General features: G+C 43.2%; 1 protein-coding gene across 1 annotated transcript in view; it reads left to right on the top strand.

Annotated features, from left to right (window-relative positions):
* The first annotated feature begins 8736 nt into the window (after positions 1 to 8736).
* The window catches only part of SNTN (sentan, cilia apical structure protein), a 14560-nt gene continuing 413 nt past the window's right edge, over positions 8737 to 22883 (top strand). Inside the window, exons 1-3 of the mRNA XM_006089049.3 lie at positions 8737 to 8846; positions 10672 to 10706; positions 17978 to 18117. Of these exons, the coding sequence (XP_006089111.1) occupies positions 8737 to 8846; positions 10672 to 10706; positions 17978 to 18117 (285 nt within the window). The remainder of the gene's footprint in view (positions 8847 to 10671; positions 10707 to 17977; positions 18118 to 22883) is intronic.

The following is a 22883-nucleotide window of genomic DNA, read 5'->3' as shown; positions in this document are numbered from 1 at the left end:
GCGTCAAGAAAGGTCTCCATAATGACAGTCATCACTGGAAAATGAAAGGTTCTCTCTCCCCGCTTTGCATTGTAAGATAATCAAAGCCCAAACCAATAAAATGCAGAGCCCTCTTATCCAGGAATGTAATTTTCACTACATCGCAGGCAGTTAAATGCATTAGGCCAGCTGCTGACACCCTCCCTGGGTGGGCCCATGACAAAGCCACAGTCTTTCCAAGTGGTGTTGCTGGTGCCCAGCCAAGGAGATGACAAGGGCTGGGTTTTCCAAAGGCTTGGGCCCCACTGCCTACTGGCTTCTGGGCAGCAAATCCAAAGGAACTGTCTGATTAACAACAGACAAACAAAGATGGTGCATCAAATATGTAACATCAGAGGGTCAAATCCTGCTCTGAATGAACCCTATTTCCCTAAAGCCTGATTCTTTACCCATGGGCTGGCTGTCAGCACAGGGGGTTAATAGCAAAGTCCCGTTATTAAAACAAGGTCATTCTAATGCAGTCCATTGTGAGGCCACAGCAGCATGGACATCAGAAAAGGGTTAGCAAAGGGTAGATATGAAACTTATTAGAGAGAATAAATAAATGAACACCTGACTGCGCAGTAGGTGAAGGCAACTGGGACAGGACAGGAATGCAGTGCAGTTCCATAAACGCAGGGAGAGACTCTCATTGGCAAAGAAGCACAGTGAGGTCATGTGAGCTGGATGGTATCAGGTCAGAAAACAGGCTCTTGAGCAAGTTAGTCAAGCTCTCAGAGCCTATTCATGAAACTATTGCAAGTACGTTCTTATTTACATGTATTTATTTCCTGTACTTTTTGGCTCAATGTGGCTTCTGCTGTATACTCTCATTATAGAACTTCTGTTCAGCTGGACTTCAGGGGGTTCTCAATGATGGGTGCTCTGCAGTTTAGTTGTAATTTTGATGTGATCATGAGGGGAGGCAGATACTGCATTGACCTACTCGCCATCCTAACTGAAGCCATATTGCAAGAATTTAAGTTAATGTTCCTAAAATTTCCCAGGGACTTCCATTTCCAGAACGATGGAGTAGACATATTTTTCCTAATTCTGTTGTAAAGTACAACTGAAAATTCCGGACATTAAACAAGGAACAGGAAAGGGATAGCCTGGCAGAACAGGGAATTTAGAAAATAACTACTCTGCCGCAGCTAAACTCCATTACAAACAACTGTGCCCGCCTCCACCCACATCAGCCAAGATCAAGTGATTAGCCTAGACCTCATCCTCTCCAGACAGGAATGAGGGGCCCCACATGAGGGTGTTGACAGAGAAGGCTGAGAAGGAGGTCAGGATTTTCATCCTCCAAGGGTGGCAATGAATCCTGCTACTTGCCATCTGGTTAGCTGAGACCATGTGGGGAGCCTGGCCTTCTACCCACACCTGGTAGCAGTGTGTGACCCTTCGCATCCCTGCTAAGAGAATTTGTTGCTGGCAGATCTACTCTTTTAAAAATGATTAAAGGAAGCTCTCTAAACATAAGGTATTCTGTATTTGATGTACTTGTTTATTGTGTGTTTTTCTACTAGAATGTATGCTGTGGGAGGGTAGGGATCTTTGTCAGTTATTTTCACTGTGTGTCCTCATTGCTTTCAATCATGTCAGACTCATAGTGAGTGCTCAATAAATATCTGTTTAGGAAATTAATTGCAAGTTAATTTCTCTGTGTATTGCAGGGCCCTCAGCTATAAAGTTGAGTAAATGATGCTTCTATTCCATATGAATATGAAGATTAAATTAGATAATGTTACAAAACACAACTTTCCTAGGATATATAAAAAACACCTAAAATTAAAAAAAATCTGATTAAAAAATGAGCAAAGAACTGGAATAAACATTTCTCCAAAGAGGACACACAAATGACTAATGACACATGAAGAACATGAAGAGATGTGCAACATCACTCATCATTAGGAAAGTGCAAACCAAAACAGAAATGAGTTACCATCTCAGTTCAATTGCTACTATTAAAAAAAAGGAAAGAAAGAAAAGAAGTGTTGGCAAGGATGTGAGAAATAGAAATCTTTATACACTGTAGGTGAAAATGTAAAATGGTGTAGCTGCTATGGAAAACATTATGGTGGATTCTCAAAAAAATTAAAAATAGAATTACCATATGCTCCAGAAATTTTACTTCTGGCTATACTATGTATCCAAAAGAACTGAAAGCAAGGATTCAAACAGATATTTGTACATCCATGTCCATAGCAGCATTATTCACAATTGCCAAAAGATAGAAGTAACTCAAGTGTCCATCAATGATTGAATAAACAAAAGATGGTTATATACATACAAAGGGGAGAAGGGGAAATAAGCAATTATTGTTTAATGGATTCAGAGATGGATGTTGGTGATGGTTGCACAACAACATGAATGTACTTAATGCCACTTAACTGTACACTTTGAAATGATCAATATGGTAAATAATTGATATGTCACATGATTTGACCATAATTTTTTAAATTAAAAAAACAACCTGAACTATATCAACAGCATAGCAGAGATTAATTAAATGGTAAATTACAGAGGTGAAGTACAAAATTTATGTCAGACAACCTAGTATTTCTTGTTTACAGTTATGACTGGGAAAAGAGTATCTAGCTATCTAAGTAGGTCTCGTTGTTCTTTTGCACCAGCCGGGCCAGATCAACCAAGAAAATGGTGAGGGGCTGGGAAGGGTAGTGTCAGTGGCTGCAATGACACTACCAGCTAAAGCTAGATTGCCAGTGCACGGTCTCAGCAGCAAAGAGAGTAAGTTTCTGGAATCCTTTTACTGTAGGAAAAGGACAGAGCAGACTATAGAATAACAATTAGATTAGGCCTTGAGAAAAAAATCAATACTAGTTATCCCAGTGCCCGGAGCCCAACTCTGTAGTTTATTCAACAGAATTTGTGGCAACAAAATTGAGGAAGAACTCAGTAAACTAAATTATTCCTCTTAAGTTTTCATTGGAGAGGAAAGGAGCATCTTTGCTAATAGAATTGAAGACATACTTAGTTGGAGAAGCCGGCTCCTGAGATTAAGGGCTATTCTTGCCTGGTGGAAGAAAGTCCTCAAAGATAAGATCTGAACACTGAGTGGAATGGTGTTTTATCTCTTAGCTGGAGGACCACAGTGGTGTTGGTGGGGGCGTGCGATCAATGCCTTCCTTGATAGTGGCCTCAAACTGAGGTGAGCCAAGCTTCCTGAACTTCATTCTTCAAGTGAATTTATTTGGCAAAAGTTTTAATAAACTTTATTGAAGTAAAACTTGTTTATGTATGGGACCCCTCCCAGATCAAGATATAAAAACACTTTCATTATCCCTGAAAGTGCCCTCACGCTGCTTCACAGTCACTGTTCCTTTCAGAGGGTAACCTCTCTCTCAACTTCGGACACCATGGATTATTTTTTCCTGTTCTTGAACTTCAGATAAGCGGAATCATACAGCACAGACATTATTTTTTTCTGTCTGCCTTTTTTATTCAACATGTTGATTTTGCAGTTTGTTCATGCTTTTTGTGTATTTGTTGTTTGTTCTTCTCATTGATGGGGCATCTTCTGAAGAGGACAAGCAAACAGCTGGGAAGCATATGAAAAGGCACTCAGTAGCATTGGTCATCGAGGAACTGCAAATGACGATCACTCTGTGGTACCAGAATAAATAAAGCTTAAGAAGACTGGGCTGTGCCAAGTGTTGGTGAGGATGTGGAAGAACTGGAACTGCCATACATTACTGGTGGGAGTGTAAAAGGAAACAATTCCTTTGGAAAAGTATGGGGTAGCTTCTAAGAAAATTAAACATAATCTACCCTGCTACTCAGGAATTCCACTCCCACATAATTACCCGAGAGAAACAGGTACATACAGAGAAATACTTGTAGGAAAATGTTTGTCGCCACTTTATTTATAATGGTCCCAAACTGGAAATAACCCAAATATCCATCAACAGGACAATGAATACATAAACCATCGTATATTCAAATGAGGGCCTACTGGCTGTAAAAGAAGCTTTTCCTCTTTGTCTTCTCCTCCTTTAGTGGCATAACACCCTCTTCTTGGGAATTCCACTCATTCTCAATGTCCTGGGAAAGCAGGGACAGAGCACTGGACACTACATATTCCCATGACCAGATATACGCTCAACTTTCTCCAGGAATATTACACTCTCGATCCTGGGTTTAAGGGCTATTCTTGCCTGGCGGAAGTATTCAACAAACGTCCGGTTCCATAAACATCTCCTTAGCATGAGGCTAGACCCTGAGAGGAAGATGCTAGTCCCTGCAGAGAAGATAGTGGTTGAAACCTTGAATGTTGGAGTCAGAAAGACTGTTGCTTGAATCCTAAGGCCTTTTTTTAAAAAAGCAAAATAACAGCTTATTTTTAACCACATCTGGAAATTTCAACAAACTAACAAACTTGAAATTAACTAAACTTTATTTTTCATAGCATTGAGAAATGCATATTTTTCATTTACATTGAAAACAAAACTTTTTTTGAGTCCCAAGTCTTATTAGCTATGTGCTCAAGCCCTGATCTAGTCTGCGTTGGCATGTGCACAGCGTGAATAATAATAATGCCACCAAAAGAGTGTTCTAAGAACTGAATGAGCCAGGCAAGTGAAGTGCATAGCAATGCCTGGCACTTAGGAGGTTTTAACGAATGCTACTTGTTATTGTTGTTATTATTATTGTTATTAAAATTTTCACAAGCTAATGAAAAGGAAAGATAAATCATAGCTAACTATAAATACAAAACAAATGATCAGAGGTGTGAATGTAGAGGTGAAATGCACTTTGAGGATATGGAGAGAAAGAAGAGGTTAGTTTGGGGTAGAAAACGCTGGTAAGATTTCTCACAGTCTTTCTATAGAGTCGGGCCTCAACTTGGGAAACAAGAAGTGCAGCTCTAATGTTAGTGATGAAACAATGCAGGAGGAAGCAACTTGATGTAATCACAGAGCCTCAAGGTTGAAACCCTACTGCCCTACATTTGAATAAAGGCTCATTCATTTATTAGCCATAAGATTTTGGTCAGGAAATTTAACCCCATTAAAACTTCATTTTTACCATTTGTAAATAATGACAACTCCTATTTCTAATGGTTGTTGAGAATAAAAATAAATATTTATCAAAGACCTGGTACAGTACCTATTATTCAATGCACAGATTTTAACAATCATGTTAATTGTGAGAAATGGAAGGCACACACACACTGCTCCTCTTGGGGTGAGGCTGGAGGTTCTCTCCAAAACGGCAATATCATGACCAACCTGCTGGCAGTTGCCTATGGCAACGACTCTTACAGGGGCTTTAAGACACAGAGAATCCAGCAGTTTTTTTCAACTGGGAAAAGGCACACATACATGACAATTTTTGCATAATTTCAAGAAGTCCTAGGACTCCCCAAAACAGAATTCATGGAGCTGCTGCAGAAAAAAGCACAAGGCACAGATAAGGCAAGCCTCTTAGAACCTCCCTCTGTTACCCGCTATTTCATTTTGGCTGAGTAGGAAGCAGGACGGTGACCAAAATGTGAGAGCAAACTGGGTAAAAGCACTTCTGAGACTACATTTTTCTCACACACACAGTGACCACACCTCAAGCACCATTAATACTGTGTTAATCTTGGGCTGCCTCGGGCTGTTAGCCTGCAAACAAGAGCCCCTCTGGGCAGGTGGTCTTGTGTGCTTGTCCATAAGTCCACATGGAGTTGTTTGTCAAATCCCTGCTTGCCATCTACACCCAAACTGATGCCCGCCTCCGTACACTCAAGTGCCACCCTCTTATTTCCAAAGGACCAGATTGACTAAGGAGTTTTTGGTTTTTAATGTGTAGTTTTTCTTCCAGATGACTTAACACTGTGCATAATAGCCTAAATGTTTCATGATATTGTGAGATCCTGGTATGGGAAAAAGTATGTATTCACAAAACTGTCTGTGAATGCTACTCTCTTTTTTCAGAATCCCAGCTTTGATTCAATCTTGATGAAGAGGTTATCAATAAACCTGTTTACCAGTATTTTGCTTCCATCATCACCATCTTCATTGCCACCATCATCACCATCATCTTCATCATCATCATCCTGCTGTTTCTGGTGCACTTGTTCACCCCTCATTCCATTCTCTGCCCTTCTCTATATCCTAGGAGGTTGATTCCTACATATCCAACCACCCAGGCTCCCTGCCTCTGTTTCCTGATTGGCTGAGGCAATGGGGAGGCACAGGTTGGAGATCAGAATCTGGGCAACTTCTCCCCCACTCCCTCCCTGCTTTGCCTGATTTCCAGCCATGGCTGCCTCCCTTCAACCACAGCTTCTGTCACGTGGCCCCTGCTCCAAGAATTCAGCTCTCACTCGATCCAATGTACAATTTCCTCTCTTTGCCCTTCCAGGACAAAGTGTGATTAGCTTCTAGGTGCTTCAATATCCATGTTGAGTTTCCTAACCCTGACCACTAGGTAAACCTTTCATGGATCTCTCTGGTGCCATTTAATTAGATTCTGTGTCCTGCCAGGACCCTGATGATAGTCATCTCTAATATCTTCTTCTCTATGACTATTATGTACTAACTAGTGGCCTGGTGCATGAAATTCATGCACATTTAAAGGAAATTAATTAGAGGAAATATTTTAATATTGCTATTTGCCCTTTCTCTATAATAGAAGTGTCAGAGAGGAAAGAAAATTAGTAAAATGTATATGAAAATGTCCTTCCTGTCAGAGTCTGGGGCACACCACAGGACCCAGAGTCAAGTCCCTGCCCACCTGTGTGCACCTCAAAATCGTACGAGACCCAGACCCAGCCAGCCCCACCCCCATCAAGCCCTGCAGGGTGGGGGATGCAGCCTCAGGTCCCCCACCAAGTCCCACTGGGTGGAGGGCGCAGCCTCAGGTCCCCCACCAAGCCCCACCATGCAGGGGGTGCAGCCTCAGGTCCCCCATCAAGCCCCATTAGGTGGGGGGTGCAGCCTCAGGACTCCCAGCCCAGCCTCAGGTCCCCCAGCCCCAGGTGTGAGGGTGCAAGGGCGTGATGATCATTTGCATATTAGCTCTTATTATATAGGATTGCTCCCCATGTATCAGACATTATGCTGAGTTCTTCACCAACATTGACATCCACCTTCACAATAACCCAACAAGGAATGTATTATTTTATGAGAAAGTAGACTTGGCATTTGTAAAGATCTTATCCCAGGTAACACAGCTAGTAAGTGGCAGAGTCAAAATGCACACTCAGATCTTTCTACTTCCGAGCTTCTTTTTACACTGTCCACAGTTCTCCTGTCCATGTCAGAATCCTGGAGTGTGTGTTACAAATCCAGATCTGGGACACCTACCCATTGCTCTCTGCTGAGGAAACTGCTCCATGTTTTCATTTGAGCAGCAAGGTTGGCTCACAGCATCACCTGATCCAAGGGAGATAATTGCATAGGCGAACTGACATTAAAACTCTGATCAGTATGGGCGATAGTGAGTTAGTGAGGCAAAGGAAACTCTCCCTCCCAAATGGAAGTGAAAAAATGCTAAGGAAATTGGTCAGGAGGTAGAGGGAAGAGAAAAAAAGTAAAGAGAAGCAAGTAATGAGAGTGACATGGCCATATGGTGGAACAGTGACCCGGGACGCAGTAATAAGATGGCATGTCCCTGGAGCCAACTTAAAGGCTGAACAATGACTATGTGTAGCTTCTCTTGAGATCTAGCTCCTCTCACCCATCAACCCACCCATGAACTAAATAAATAATCACTGGTCATGCCTTCCCTGACCCAGACTAATTTAACTGAGTTGACATCCCCCCAGTTTTTACAGAAAGCTCTAAGCTAACACAAGTGAAGTAGCCTCCCTGCCAGTCTTGTTGCATTTACTCTGGCTCCCTCTCTAAACCAGCACTCACATTGAAGCTAAAGTAATTTTTCCAAAATGTCCATCTAACTTTATTAGTCTCCCTGCTTAATACTCACAAATGATTTCCTATTCTTTTGACATACAGTGAAAATCCCCTATGGTGACCCACAAGTTCCTGCATTGTCTAGCCTCCATCCTCCTCTTCATCCTCAGCCAGAGCCTCAGTCCCCCTCACCCCTCTGGTCCAGCAACATTGGCCTTCCAGTGCCCCCTGTTCATCACACTCCTTCCTGCCGTGGGCTCAGCACAGGCTACTCTGTCTGCCTCCAGTGTGGATCCCTTGAGCTTTCACCAGGGATATATCTCTGACCTCCAAATCTGACACCAATCTCAGGGCACCTCTCCCTTGCCTGGTATTTTTCACAGGTGTCCTGTTTGCATGATTACTTGATTAATATCAGTCTTTCCCAAGGTCTATATCTGATTTTGCTTCACTCTTGTACCCCCGGTACCTTGTAAGATGCCTGGCCCACAGTAAACACTCAAATATGTGTTGAATGCATAAGCCAGCGGTTCTCAACCAGTGGGTCGCGACCCCTTTGGTGGTTGAACGACCCTTTCACAGGGGTCGCCTAAGACCATCCTGCATATCAGATATTTACATTACGATTCATAACAGTAGCAACATTACAGTTATGAAGTAGCAACGAAAATAATTTTATGGTTGGATCACAACATGAGGAACTGTATTTAAAGGGCCAGAAGGTTGAGAACCACTGGCATAAGCAGTTTAATAAGCAGTCTGTATAGTTGTTATGGAGGAAATGACAATAGTAACAGTGGGCAAGTGACTGTTGCTTAGGAAGGGCCAACACACAACAGGAGGCCCGAGTATGTGTGGCTGCATGCACAGTGCCCAGGACCGAGCTCTGCACTTGGAAGGGGAGCCCGATTCTTCTGCAGCCCCAGCATCCACTTTAGCACCTAAGAAAATGCCCAAAAGGTCAGTGGCCCTTGGCTCTCCTTTACTGAGTTTCACTTAAGCTTGTAGGTGTATTTCCAAAAAGTCCTCGTGAACAACTTCATAGCCAAGATATTGCAGGTTTGTGCCTGTTACTCACCCCAATCCAGCTTTATACTGAATTGGAAAAATAAAGAGAAAATTTTTAAACTGAATTGGAAGGATAAAGAGAACAAATATGCAAACTGAAAAGGTGATACTATTAACTCAAATATCTTTGATTGCTCTTGAGAAACATTTGTAAATCAAAATTGGTAGTGCTGTTAACTATATGACATATTCTTTTATATTATCCATGACAGAGGAAATTGTCTCATATCATTAAAATATGTAAAATTATGACTAATAAATAACAGCTATTTCCTACTTTAATTCAAAAACTGTTTTTTGAATACTTAGCCCAGTGTGGGAGATACAGAATAACCTGACTAGCTTTGCTTTCAAGAGCCTCAGAAACTAATGGAGGAGACCCTGGTAACAGAAAATAAACCAAGGTCCAGGATATCATAGAATTTTGAAAGTAAGAAAAATGAGGTTCCCAAGGGTGATGATCTATTGACAAGTTAATGCCAAAACCAGATCTTGAACCTTCCTTAAACATTCCCTTTAAGGATACGATATGACAAAGAATATATGTTAAAGATATGACCAAGTTCTATTGTTCTTATTGGCTTTCTCAAAATCACTCTATAAATTGGAGGCTGAAATATCAAGCAAAAATTGATATGGTCTTTTTAAGGGAGCAAGATCCATCTTCCTACCTCCTATCTGGCCTTGTTCTAATCTCCTTCTCATGTATCTGGTGAAATAACTTCCCCAAATGGGAATCTGATCATGGCATGCCCTTCCTTCTTAGTGCCCTTAGGATACCAACCTGAGTCCTTGATAAGGCTCAGCATGCTCTGGCCCTGGCCCTGGACTCACCTTCCACCACTATTTCCTTCCTTCTCCAAGTTCCAGACACTCTGCTTCCTTCGGCTTTTCAATCATGCCATGCTTTCTCCCACATCAGGGACTCAGCACACACTGTTTCCCCTGCTTGGAATACCCGTCTTCCTTCTTCACCTACTGATTCGTTGGACTCAGAGGAAATGCCATTACTCTGACCTGTAGACTGGGTTAGCCCTTCCCTGCCCTCTGTGTATGCTCTGTTGTTACTATTTATTGAGCTGCCCATTTAACATCTGTCTTCTGTACTAGAATCTAAGCCCCAAGAGTGCAGGAACCTGTCTCAGCCATTCACTGGTGCATCCCCACTCCCCAGCACAATACCTAGATTTTAGGAAGGTAGGCTAAGCTGTCAGAACAAATAAACTTTACAGAAGAAGTTATTTTTTCTTTTTTATGTGACAGTCCAGAGTGGGGCTTTCTGGTCAACGGCAGTTTCACTCCCTACAACCATACAGGGACACAGACTGTGTGGCAAGTGTCTTTAACATGTGGATTCCAAAGTACCCCTGATCATTCCTATGTTAATACTCTGGGAATGGGAAAGAGCATGGAAAAGCTTACATGGAAGGTGATCACTTCTCTTCTACTCCTTTTCCAATGCGGGAAATTTAGTCACATGGTCACAAAAATACACAAAAGACTAGGATATGTGGGCCAGCCATTGTCAAGCACTTCTTTACCTAAATGCATCAAGGGAAGAAAGAATTTTAAAGGACAGATGACTGCTCCACCAGAATGCTCAGTGAATATTTATGAAACATAGTTCATCTTTAAGCCATTGTATTGCTCTACTGTAGATGTTTATTTCAATACCCAAACTCTCAGAATCATTATGTTTCTTTCATTTTGTTGGCAGCATTTCAATATCCAAACAACTGGCTTCAATAAAAGGTAAGGTGTGGGGCGACTGAGATGTTCGTGTTTCTTCTCTAGTATGACAGTTGACCAAGCGTTAAAAATAATAGGACGTCAGAGAATGTCCAAAATGTAAGGGACCTTGTGGATAAATCATCAAACCATGATGTTCTTTTTAAAGGTTTGGGAACTGAGATCCTGGGGTGGGAATTACCCAAACTTAGCCCACTGAAGGCCAAGCCACGATGGATCCCGACCCCTAGTCAGTGTGATTCCCACCCGGGGTCTCCTTGTCTCTCCACTGCTGGCATCTTCAGTAAATCGGGAGCAATACCATCAACATCTAATTCATGAATGTTCGGTGGAACTCAGGATGCAGTCAACCCACAACTGCCTCCGATTGAGTGAAAACAGTGTGGCCAACTCCCAAAGTGTAAATATTTGCCCTCAGAATTCCATTTCTATAGGTAAAATGTCTTTAGATCTAACACTGTTGCCATAGAAATAACAATATAATTTTTTTAAAAACTCATATACTTGGATCATTATCTTATTCCAAAATGTGTGACTTAAAACATTCACAGAGAAAGAGCCACAGCTGGATCTTACTGCATTGCAGTTGTTTGTCCTCCGAAATGACCAGCCAATGTCGCCAAAGGAGACTTTTTCAATTTAGATAAGTCATCTTGATGAAAATATTTTTACACTATCCCAACACCAGACCTATGATTTCTGTTTTATAATTTACATAATTTCCAGTATTTTTGATAATTTCTGACAACATCATGTCTATGATATATATCCATGACATTCCTAATACTTCCTCCCTTTGGGAGGTTGAGGAGGGGATTAAAACTCTGTCACCCTCTCTGCCTCACACACACGTGCACACACATGCACACACATGCACACACTCACCATTCCTAGCACCAGACTTTACATTTGAGCCACATTTATTCCCTTAAGAAAACACAAGATCACCTTGAGTTCTTTTCCCAGAATGTGTTTTATTCTGTAAGTAATGTTAAATGTTATTCATTGATATAAGAATGGGTAGATCATGAAATAGAAGTCAGTATGTACCCACATTTTTTCTAGCTACTTGGGCTTATGCCCTTCATCTCTTAAAGGGTGGGAGTGGAGGATGAGGCCATATTTGTCTGGAGCATACAAAGTCATTTGATAGTGGAAAAGGTTGAGGAATACTATAATATTGAAGAAACAATTAATCTAGCAAGAAAATGGGAGCTATCTAGTGTTTGGTTTTGTTATATATATGCTACCCATGTTAACCTGTACTCTTCTCCTGGAGGTCTTCATTTCCAAAAATAACAAATATTAAGAAAAGTTCTAAAATGATATGATTCTGACAGCTTGCTGTACTGAGAGTTACACTAAAGTGTCAGGAAGTTACTAGATCAATTATTTAATGTTTAGTTTCATGGTCCAGGGCAGGAGAAAGAGGTAGAGAATTATTCTGAGGTTCAAGTCAGCTCAGACAGTGTTTTAGTGTGAGATTGTGATAAGTTTATGTTTAGGGAAGTAAGAAGCACAAAGTAGGGACATGTCAGAGTTGGAAGAGTCCTACAGAATGTACTGCCTGAAACCCAACATCCAGAGGCAATATGGTCATGGTGAGGGGCCAGACTGGCTGGGTGACCTTGAGCAAGCTACTTAGCCTCTCTGTGCCTCAGTGTTCTCCTCTACAGTGTGGAGATGATACTGACACCTACCTCGGAGGCTGATACAGGAACTGAATGTGTTGACTCATGCACCCCTGGAGGAGTGGCTGGCAGAGAGCATGAGCTCCATATTCATTCACTACTACCGTCCACCAGAACCCACGCTCCAGGAAACCAAGGATTCTTCTCTCCACATCGCTCACTGCTCTGTCTCCACAGCTAGGATGGGGCCTGGCAATGAGCACTTCCCAATAAATTCTTGTTGGGAGAAAAGAGCATTTAAGGAACTACACACAGTTCATATTATGAAAGCGTCAATAGTGAGGTAGGAAACAGCAGGAGAGGTGGACATGAAGCGGCCTGTTTTAATGCTCTCTCCACACTCCCATTCCAGAGGCAAGAGAGCCAATAAACGCTGCCAAAAGAGAAGCATCAATCCTTTGCCTTTTTAATAACAGCCTTTGACAATGTGCTTTCGCTTATCTGCTTGCAATCCTGAAGCAGGCAGGGCGGGGATTGGAGACCAAGTGCTGGGTTTGTAAGCAAAGAGCCAACTGTAAAAGCAGGAACCCAAGGCCTCACAAAGGAGCACAGTGTGGAAGGATAACTAGCGCCCGCCTTAGCTTTTCTTTTGAATATTACCCAGCTCGGTTTTTACCACCAGCATGTGTTATTTTATAGTCAGGGGGGTGCATGTTCTGTTTAAAAGATGGGGGAGAAGGGAGAGGAAGCTGGCTATTCCAATGGAGTCCCCTTCTAGACCTGAACTTCAACAGAGGGTTGGACATGTCGACTCCACAGCCTCCGTGGGGATGCCTCACGGGACAGTCCAACGTGGCCGAGCTCTCTATGGGCTTGGCAGTCAGACAGACTTTCAGATCATTTCTCTGTCACTGCCGAGCAATGTGGTCTTAAAATTCTGAACTCTGCATGTGTCAGTCCCCAGTATGTAACACTGAGACACAAGTAGCGCCTCCCTCCCTGAGTCTTACTCAGATTGAATAAGATTCTGTGTGAAAGGCCCATGGCACACAGGAAGTGAGGACATGTCTGTCACTACTCGCAAGCTCTCTCGCAGCTTGGAAATTCACCCCTCCCTCCCTCGCTAGAAGGGCAGGGCCTGGAGGACAGGAGGCTAGCGTCTCCTGAGAAGTCTCAGACCAGGAAAGCAGCTTCTGTGAAGCCCTCCCTAATGACTCTTGGTCATTAATGAAGAAATCAACTGGTCAAAGTTGCAGAAGAAATATTTACCACCTAAGGAATTAAGGTGGTTCCTCTAAGCAATTTGCTTCTTAAAGACAGTACCATTTATAAACAGCCCCACTTTAGCCACTTAAATTCAAAGTTACCACCATACAGCAACCAACCAACTCAAATACACTCACCCCAGGAAAGGCAGACATGAGCTAAAAGACATATGCCCATATTTTTTTAAATATGTTTTTATTGGTTTCAGAGGGAGGAAGCAAGAGGGACAGAGAGGGACAGAGAGAGACAGAAACATTAAGGGAAACATCATTGATTGGCTGCCTTCTGCACGCCCCCTACTGGAATCCAGCCCACAACCCGGGTATGTGCCCTGATGGGAATCGAACCAGCGACCTCTAGGTTCATGGTTTGACACTCAACAGCTGAGCCACACCGGCCAGGTGTCCCTGTATTTTGATGAGCAGGAAAATATGGGTAATTGAGAAGAATCCCAATTTCAAATGCAGGTTTCCAGATGTGGCAGAGTTGTAGAGATGTGGAAGAAAGAGCTAAAAACAGAATTCAAAAGCAAGGGGGTTTCTAAAGCTGGATTCTAGGCCAGCTGGAAGGGCAGCCACCGGACAAGCGGGCAGCAGCAAGAAATATAAGGCACAAGCCATAGGCCACAGTGAGACTGAGGATCGGAAACCAGGGAGGAAATCAAGGAGTAAGAAGTTAAGGACACAGCTTTTGCAGACATTCATTTGTGAAGCACCTACTATGTGCTAGGCATTGTTCTAAATGCTGATGATTGCACAGAACACAACACAGGCAGAAAAAATCCGTCTTTGTGAGTCTTATGTTTTCAATATGGATTCAAATTCAAGCTCTGCCACTTCCTAGCAGTGTGTCCTCAGAAGGATCACCTTTCTTCATGGATTAAAAGGTATAATACTGGAAAGACACACTGTGCTCATGGACTGGAAGAGTCAATGCAGTAAAGACATCAATTCTCCCCAAACTGCTTCCTAGGCTTAATGCAATTTAAGGCTTTTCAAAAATAATCAAGCTTATCCTAAAGTTTTATGCAGAAAGAGAAAGGCTCTAGAATAGCCAAAGTAATTTTGAAAAACAATAAAGTGTCAGGAATCACTCTTTACAATATTAAGACTTACAGGAATTAGAACACTGTGGCAAAGGGTAGACACATAGATCAAAGGAGCAGAAGAGGAGACCCAGAAATTGACCGACACAAATATGCTCAACTGGCTTGTGACAAAGAGGCAAAAGCAATTCTGAAGGAAGGATAGAGTTTTCAACAGCTAGCGCTGGAGCAATTGGTCCTCACAGGTAACACAATGAACCTCACCCTAACCTCACACCTTAAACAGCAATGAACTCCAATGGCTCATGGATTAAAATGTAGAACATGAAGTTATAAAACTTTTAATTATGCACAGGACAAATCTTTCATAAGAGGCTAAACTGAGGGTTAGACTTTATCCAAGTTTTAAACATTTCTTCCACAGAAAACCCCTTGAGAAGAAAATGGCAGTTTAAAACTGGGAGACTATATTTGCAAATCACATATCCTACCAAGGACGTGAATCTTTACCTGATACAGAATTCTCAAACCTCAAAAATTATTTTAAAGTCAATGATAACATGAACAGACCTGAACAGACATTTCACCAAGGAAGGCTCACTTTCATGCAAATAAGGACATGAAAAGCTGTTCAGCATCATTAGCCACTGGGAAATACAAATTAAAACCACAGTGAGATGTCATCACACATCTATCAGAGTGACTAAAATAAATGGTGACAATGCAAAGGCTGGTGCGCCTGGAGAAAACTGGCTCTCTTACATGTGGCTGATGGGGCTGTAAGATGGTACATCCACTGTAGAAAACAGAATATAGTTTCTTTTAAAAAATAGGTTTATCACCCTAACCGGTTTGGCTCAGTGGATAGAGCGTCGGCCTGCGGACTCAAGGGTCCCACGTTCGATTCCGGTCAAGGGCATGTACCTTGGTTGTGGGCACATCCCCATTGGGAGTGTGCAGTAGGCAGCTGGTCGATGTTTCCCTCTCATCGATGTTTCTCTCTCTCTCTCTATCCCTCTCCCTTCCTCTCTGTAAAAAATCCATTTAAAAAAAATAGGTTTATCACATAACCCAGCAGTTAGACTCTTAGGCATTTATTCCAAAGCAAAGAAAAATCATGTTTTCTACAGTAATTTGAACAAAATGTTCATACGAGCTTTATTTCTAATAGCCAAAACCACCCAAATGTCCCTAAAAGTTGAATGGTTAAACTATGGCACATACATATCATGAACTATCACATTAAATGGTGCAATAATTCCTATGATTGTGATGATAATTAAATCTACAAGTTATTAAAGTACATAAATAGATGCACAATAAATGGCAACTCCAACCTTCTGTTCAAACCAGATTGCTGCATACACACACACACACACACACACACACACACATACACACACATACACGTCCTCGACTTGCTTTAGTTTGGAATAAATAAGTGAGGTACTCCCGAGTGAGAGGCAAAGAGAAGGGTCATCCATTTGCAAGACCAGGCAGCCCAAATGGTTCCAGCTTCGGGCTAAATGGTGGGGGAAACAGCCTGGGTTAGTGGGGAGGACACACATTTCCTCATACGACAGGGAGAGATCAGCTCATTGGTTAGAATGCTTGGCAGATGTGCATGGACACAAAGATTGTAACAGCACCATTTAGATACTGTTCAGAGACACAGTAAAAACCAAGAAGGCCCACATACTCCTTCCTTATCCATTCCTCTTAACTCTCATTCTTCCCTTTCACATTTCATTGGAAAAAAAAGTAGATGCTTAAAACCTTTCAATGCCTTTTCTCTTCTCTTTAAAGGAAATCTTGGTTTTTTCCCATGGCCCATGAGCAGGTCTGGCCTTGCCTACCTTCCCACTCAAACGCCTGCCAGCTCCTCGCCTCCAGCCACACTGTCTCATCTCAGCTGCTCCAGCAGATCTGAGGCCTCTGATCTGTCATATACTAAGCGCATGACTCCTGAGCCTTTGCATATGTTGTTCCCTGAGCCTGGAACGCCCTGCACAGCCATAACCCAGCCTGACCCCACACTCTTACAAGGCAGGCTCCTTCTCATCCTATGGGTCTTAGTTTAAATATTAATATACTAATAGCGGCCTCCAAGACCACCTATCTAAGTCACTTTCCTCCCAGACCCACTCTGTAATTTTTATTTTTTCTCTGTACCTTCTTTGCCTCATATATTGTAAGTTGCAAATATGCATATTGTATATATGTAAAGAGAAATAAATAATTAACAAATATATATAAAAATATGCATGTATACACACATATCCTCTTGATTATGATTTATTTCTCCACTGGATTGTAAGATATGTAGGGCAGGGGCCACCGCTGGTTGTGTCACTTCTGCCTACTAAGCCCCTTAGGAGAGTACCAGGAACACAGGGACTGCTTGGTACAAAAGTCACATTATTCTGACTGGTCAGCATTCTTTGAATTGACGATTATTGCACATAACATGAGCTGAAAGCTGTGGAATTTTTTTATTATTATTTATTCAACAGCATGTATTAACAACTACTACATAGCTGGCATCTGTGCTGGTCCTGGGAATATAATGATAAAGAAATGTACGATCCCTGGCCTCATGGATCTTGCATTCTAGTTGGGGAGAAAGCCAGTTAAACATGTAATACCTATAATGTAAGTTCTAGAATAGGGGCTGTATTAGGGACTAAGAGAGCAGGGAGCTTAAGAATGTTCTTCACCATTCCTTGTGCTTGGTGTTCCCTGCGTGCTACCAGCTGGAAAGAAATGAGTTAGCACTGACCTTGCAAGGAATTTAAACCAGAGAAACCAGCTGGGAGGTCACTGTGCTTGAAGCAGTGAGTCACAGAAATCTCTATCTATCCTGACATCAAAAAGTTTGTTCTGACGTCATCCTCCTTTATCACACTGGCAGGAGGTGACGCTTTGTCTGACATAATATTAACTCCACAAGCGCAGGACTGTGTCTTATTCAGTGAGGTATCCTCAACGCCAGGGACTGAGCCCAGCCCATAGTAGGTGCTCCATAAACATTTCACAGTTCAGAAAACCCAAGCCTAGAGAGGTAAGGTTTTTTCCAAGGTCAAATAGCAAGAAGGTGGTAAATCTCATCCTAATTCTATCAATTCCATTGCTCCTGAAAGAACTTTTGTTCTCCAGTGTTTAAAGGTCCGGGTCCGATTCCCAGTAGAAGACAAATAGCCCAAGAACAGAATCAGGTTGACATACACTCTCTAACCCCATCCCCCACAGTTCCCATGGAGGACATGATCCCATGTCTGGGGAGAGAGTATTTCTAACCTGGGCCATGTCATTGTGCATTTCTCCTCCCACAGCTCTGGGGAAGGGCTCCGATCTGGAAAAAGCCATCGCCACTGCTGCTCTGATTTTCAGAAATTCTTCCGACACTGACTGTAAACTTGAAAAAGCTACTGCCAAAAACCTGCTACAAACCCAATTTAGGAATTTCACAGAGGTAAGAGCATTCATCGGCTTGAAAAACAGGAGCAACACCACAATGGCTGGTCCAAAGAGCCTACAACTCCAGCTCAGGGACCCCATCATGTTGCTTCATTCACCAAACATGTATTGAACACCTACTAGTACTATATGTCAGGAAGTGAGCACTGGGATTAATGCAGTGAAAAGCTAACAAGCCACAGAGTAGAGAGATATGCTGAAAAGTAACTAGAAATATTCAAAGGATGGTGAAATAGTGGAGCATGCAGTAAAAGAGTAAAAGGGAGGGGCCATCTTGGGGTGTGGTCAAAAAAGGGTTCCTGGGAAAGTAAGGCATCACTGAGAACTAAAGAATGAGCAAGAGTTAACAAGTCCGGGGCGCTGGGGTGAGGATGGCAGCATTCCAAGCAGAGGGAACGGTAGATGCGATGGCCGTGAAGCATGTCAGAGCCCTGTGAGGGCCAGTAAGTAGCTGGTGAGAAAGGGGAAGTAGGAAGCAGTGTGCAATGAGGCTGGGGAGGTGGAGAGAAGCCAAATCTCACAGAGGCATAGCCTGAGGGCAGAAGGAAGCCGGGCATAGTTTCTAAATCTAGGAAGAAGAAATGTCACCAGCTGCAGATCAGATTAGGGCAGGGGTGGGGGTGGGACAAAAAAGAATGGAACGATGGTGGGGAGCACTCCACAGGGAAGACGATGTGATGGTTTGGACTAGGGTGGTGAATATGCAAGACTGTGAGGGTTAAGGGACAGGAGGAGCAAATTATGATTCCCCAGTTCTGACTTTGGTGGGGGAGGGAAATGGGTGGTGGTCCCATTCCCAGAAAAGAGAAAGAGGGAAGACTCAGCAGATGTGACGTGGGGTGAGGGTGGGGAGGAGGCGATGAATTCTGTTAGAAGGTGTCAGTTGTAAGATGTCCAAGAAACAGAGGCAACACTCAGCAACAGGATATGTGAGTTGGGAGGCCAGAATAGAGATCTGCGTTCAAAATATGAAGGTGAGAACTGGCAGTGTATAAAGGGTCACTGACCCGAAGGGGAGTGACCTAAGTCACCCAGAGGCATGTTTCTCAAAGTCAGTCAGTTGAATACCATCTTCAGTATTTTCCCCACAATTGCCTACAGCCTGTATCATAATTTACTTAGAACTTTTTTCAAGTTAAGCACTCTACTTAAATAAGTTCATTTTGTAAAGACACTTTATCACTATTGTAAGTGTAAATTCAGTGGGTAAAGGAAAAGGTAGTAAAAAATAAGTAGTTTATTAATTCTTATTTAATATTTATTCTTGCATCAACTAAAATTGCATTACCAGCAGTGTGCATTCATACTTTGAGAACTATTAGCCTGGGGAAAATTAGTAAGAATTATAAGTGGTTTAAAAGATAAGTGTAAGAGATTTAAAAGATAAGAATTATAATCCCCTTAAAATATAAACACATGTGGGTTGGACACACTAGAGCTAATATAATGTATCATTTGCTGGGAAAGCTGGGTCAAAGATACAACTTCCTATGAATCTATGATTTGTTCAACTGTGCTTTGTGAAATTGGTTTTTTAAAAGTAGATTCCATACATAAGTGATTTTTAAGAAAAAAAAGGCCAATTTGGTAGAAACAGAGACTAGAATAGTAGTTGCCAGGGTTTGTGGGGAAGGAGTGGAGTGATAAGGTCAAAGGGTATAACCCTTTAGTTATAAGAGGAATAAGTTCTGAGGATGTAATGTACAGCGTGATGACTGTAGCTGATAATACAGGACTGTGCACTTGAAAGCTGCTGAGAGCAGATCTTAAGCTATTTCCCCAATGATTTGACTATGTGAGGTGATAGTATGTTAATCGTCTTGATCTGGGTCCTCATGCCCATGTGGATGTCAAGTCATCACATTGTACACTTCAAATATAGACGATTATATTTGTCAATTATTCTTCAGTGAAGTTATGAAAGAGTGCATATGAGTGTGTATATGTGCATGTGTGAGAAATAGACAGAGAAAGGCTTTAAGGTGATGCACAGAAAAATAACTGGAAGGAAATGTTAATAGCTAGCTATCTGGGGTGATGGGGTAAAGATTTACTTTTACACTAGAGGCCCGATGCACAAAATCCATGCAAGAGTAGGCCTTCCTTCCCCCAGCTGCTGGCACTGGCTTCCCTCCAGCACCCAGGACCGGGGCTTCCCTTTGGAAGGTCGTCTGGACATCGGTCTAATTAGCATATTACCCTTTTATTATTATAGATTCTCTTTTTGAAAAATATCTTTTCAAATGTCCAATATTAAACAGTTACTATATTTGAAATATTTTTTTAAGAAAAGCTATTTTTTCAGCTAGAAATATCAGGCAGAATTTGACAAAAAGTTCTGGGGAGTCTTCAAAGAGAAGGTGAGAAAATCCTGTAACAGTTGCCTGACTCAGAGGCCAAAAGAAGTGACAAATCCCAGAGCGAAAGGGACCCCTACCTGGCTGCCTGTCTGTCCTCAGGGAGCTTCTGAGGGGATGACAATGGGGACCTCAGGGATGGATCGTCCTCTAGAGGCAAAACCAAAACCAGCACCGCCAGGAAGGTCACCTTAGCCTTGTGCCCCTCGGTGTAGGCTGACGCCGAGGAAGGCCGCCAGTTTCTGGATCCCCAGCAGCAAACTCTCGGGCCTCCCACAGTCCTGCCCTCTGCTCGGGTGGCAGCGCTGGAAAGCAGGGCCGTGTTTCAGGGGTGCTGGGGAACAGTGGGCCCCGAGGCAGCCCCAGTACCAATGGTGCCGGCTGAACTTGACGGGGCAAGTGCCCGGGCAGCGTCAGAATGCTGCCTTGGGCCAACCGCCCCTCCGGGAGACTCCCTAAGAGGGTGCCCACACCTGAGCCAGGGCAGAGGGCCCTCCTGCTGCTGCTCCTACGGCCCCGCCAGGAGTTCTCTGCTGAACTGGATGGACCCTGCGGCTGAGCCTGGGTCCCCAGGGGAGCATCTGCTTTCCCATAAGCCTCCTGGGGATCTTATGCTATAGCCAGTCAGGTCTGAGGAAACGGAACATAAAGGCTCTGCGAAGAACTTACCAAGCACACAGGGCGGGTCAGGCCCAAGCGGCTGGACCTCGGTCAGCTTTACCTTCTGACACGCCGTGCAGGAGGCCTTCTGCCCCTCTGCACTTTAGGCAAGTGCTGTCCCCTAGCGAAGTGCTCCCATCTCTACCCAGAATCTGACCCTCTCAGCACAGCACTGGGCTCTCTCGGAGGGGCTGGGAGAGCGCCCTCCGCCCTCGCTGCAGGTGTGGCCTCTTGAGAATGAGCCCAGAGAAACAGTACCGGTCTAAGCCTGTAAGGAACATGGTCATTCCTACCTGCCTTAGTCCCTGCTGTGGTGGCTCCTTAACAGCTGGCACGTGTGTGAGCATTTGGGGTTGAGCTAAATGCAAACACAGCTCAGTACACCAGTGAATCAAATGACCTTAAGGCTTTTAATGCCACTTGGAAGCTATTTCACAAGCTGTGGTGGAAACTGAAAGGCCTCTCCATTTATGTACTATTCACATGCTTCCTTCAATCCGTTTATGAGGGCTGTGAACTTGGATTTGATTTGTGATCAAACTAAATGCTGAACAATCATCCAAAGCACATATTTTCTTTGAGCATATTTTATTCCATATTTCTGGATAATCTAACTGTTCTGTGGAACCCATGTTGTATAGCTCCCATAACAAAGAGCTTATGTTTTGGAAATCTGAAAACACAGCACTGATAGAGGCAAGATGGCTTAGCAGTTATTAGAGGGCCAGGTAGCCAAGGCTTTGAATCTGACTCCAAACCAGGAGCTGCCTGGCTTGGGGCAAGTTACTTAAATCTCACCAAGTCTCTGATACTGCACCTGTGGAGTGGGGCTAATGATTGTATATATTCAATAGAGCAGTGGTTCTCCACCTTGGCTGCACATTAGAATCACCTGGGAATCTTTTTAAAATCCTGATTTCTGGTCCTCATCCTCTGGAAATTCTGTTTCTTTGTTACTAATGTTGTGGCCTCACCCCATAACAAAGAAACAGAATTTCTGGAGGATGAGGCCCAGAATCAGAATTTTTAAAAGATTCCCAGGTGATTCTCATGTGCAGCCAAGGTTGAGAACCACTGCCGTAAGGTGTCTGCAGCTGAAAACCTGGAGGTTTCCCCAGAAGTTCCTTAGGGACACATGGCCTGTAGTCTTCAGGGGCCAGATCCTGGCACGAATCAGCTTCTCTTCCGTCTGGCCACTGCAGCATCAGACAGCTCTTCTCTGAGACGCAGATGTCTGTGCTACGGATTTAAAGCAGTAAAAAATGGGCCCTGCCCGGCCAGTGTGGCTCAGTGGTTGAGCATCGACCTATGGACCAGGAGGTCACGGTTTGATTCCCAGTCAGGGCACATGCCCAGGTTGTGGGCTCAATCCCCAGGGTGGGGCGTGCAGGAGGCAGCCGATCCATGATTCTCTCATCATCGATGTTTCCATCTCTCTCTCCTTCTCCCTTCCTCTCTGAAGTCAATGAAAATAAATTAAAAAGAAAGAAAGAAATGGGCACTCACTGGGTAGCTCAGTTGGTTAGAGCGTCGTCCCCATACACCGAGGTTGAGGTTCGATCCCCGGTCGGGGCACGTACAAAATCAACCAACGATGCACAAACAAGTGGAGCAACACATCGATGTTTCTCTCTCTCAAATCAGTAAATAAACATTTTAAAAAAGAGTTCGCCTGATATTCTTATTCGACAAGGGCTCCGACCTTGTAAACTCTTCATCCAGTTGGCTACATGAGTACACTTTC

Source organism: Myotis lucifugus, unplaced genomic scaffold (genome assembly GCF_000147115.1).
Source record: "Myotis lucifugus unplaced genomic scaffold, Myoluc2.0 scaffold_55, whole genome shotgun sequence".
NCBI classification, from domain to species: domain Eukaryota; kingdom Metazoa; phylum Chordata; class Mammalia; order Chiroptera; family Vespertilionidae; genus Myotis; species Myotis lucifugus.
This window is presented reverse-complemented; position numbering and strand designations above follow the sequence as displayed.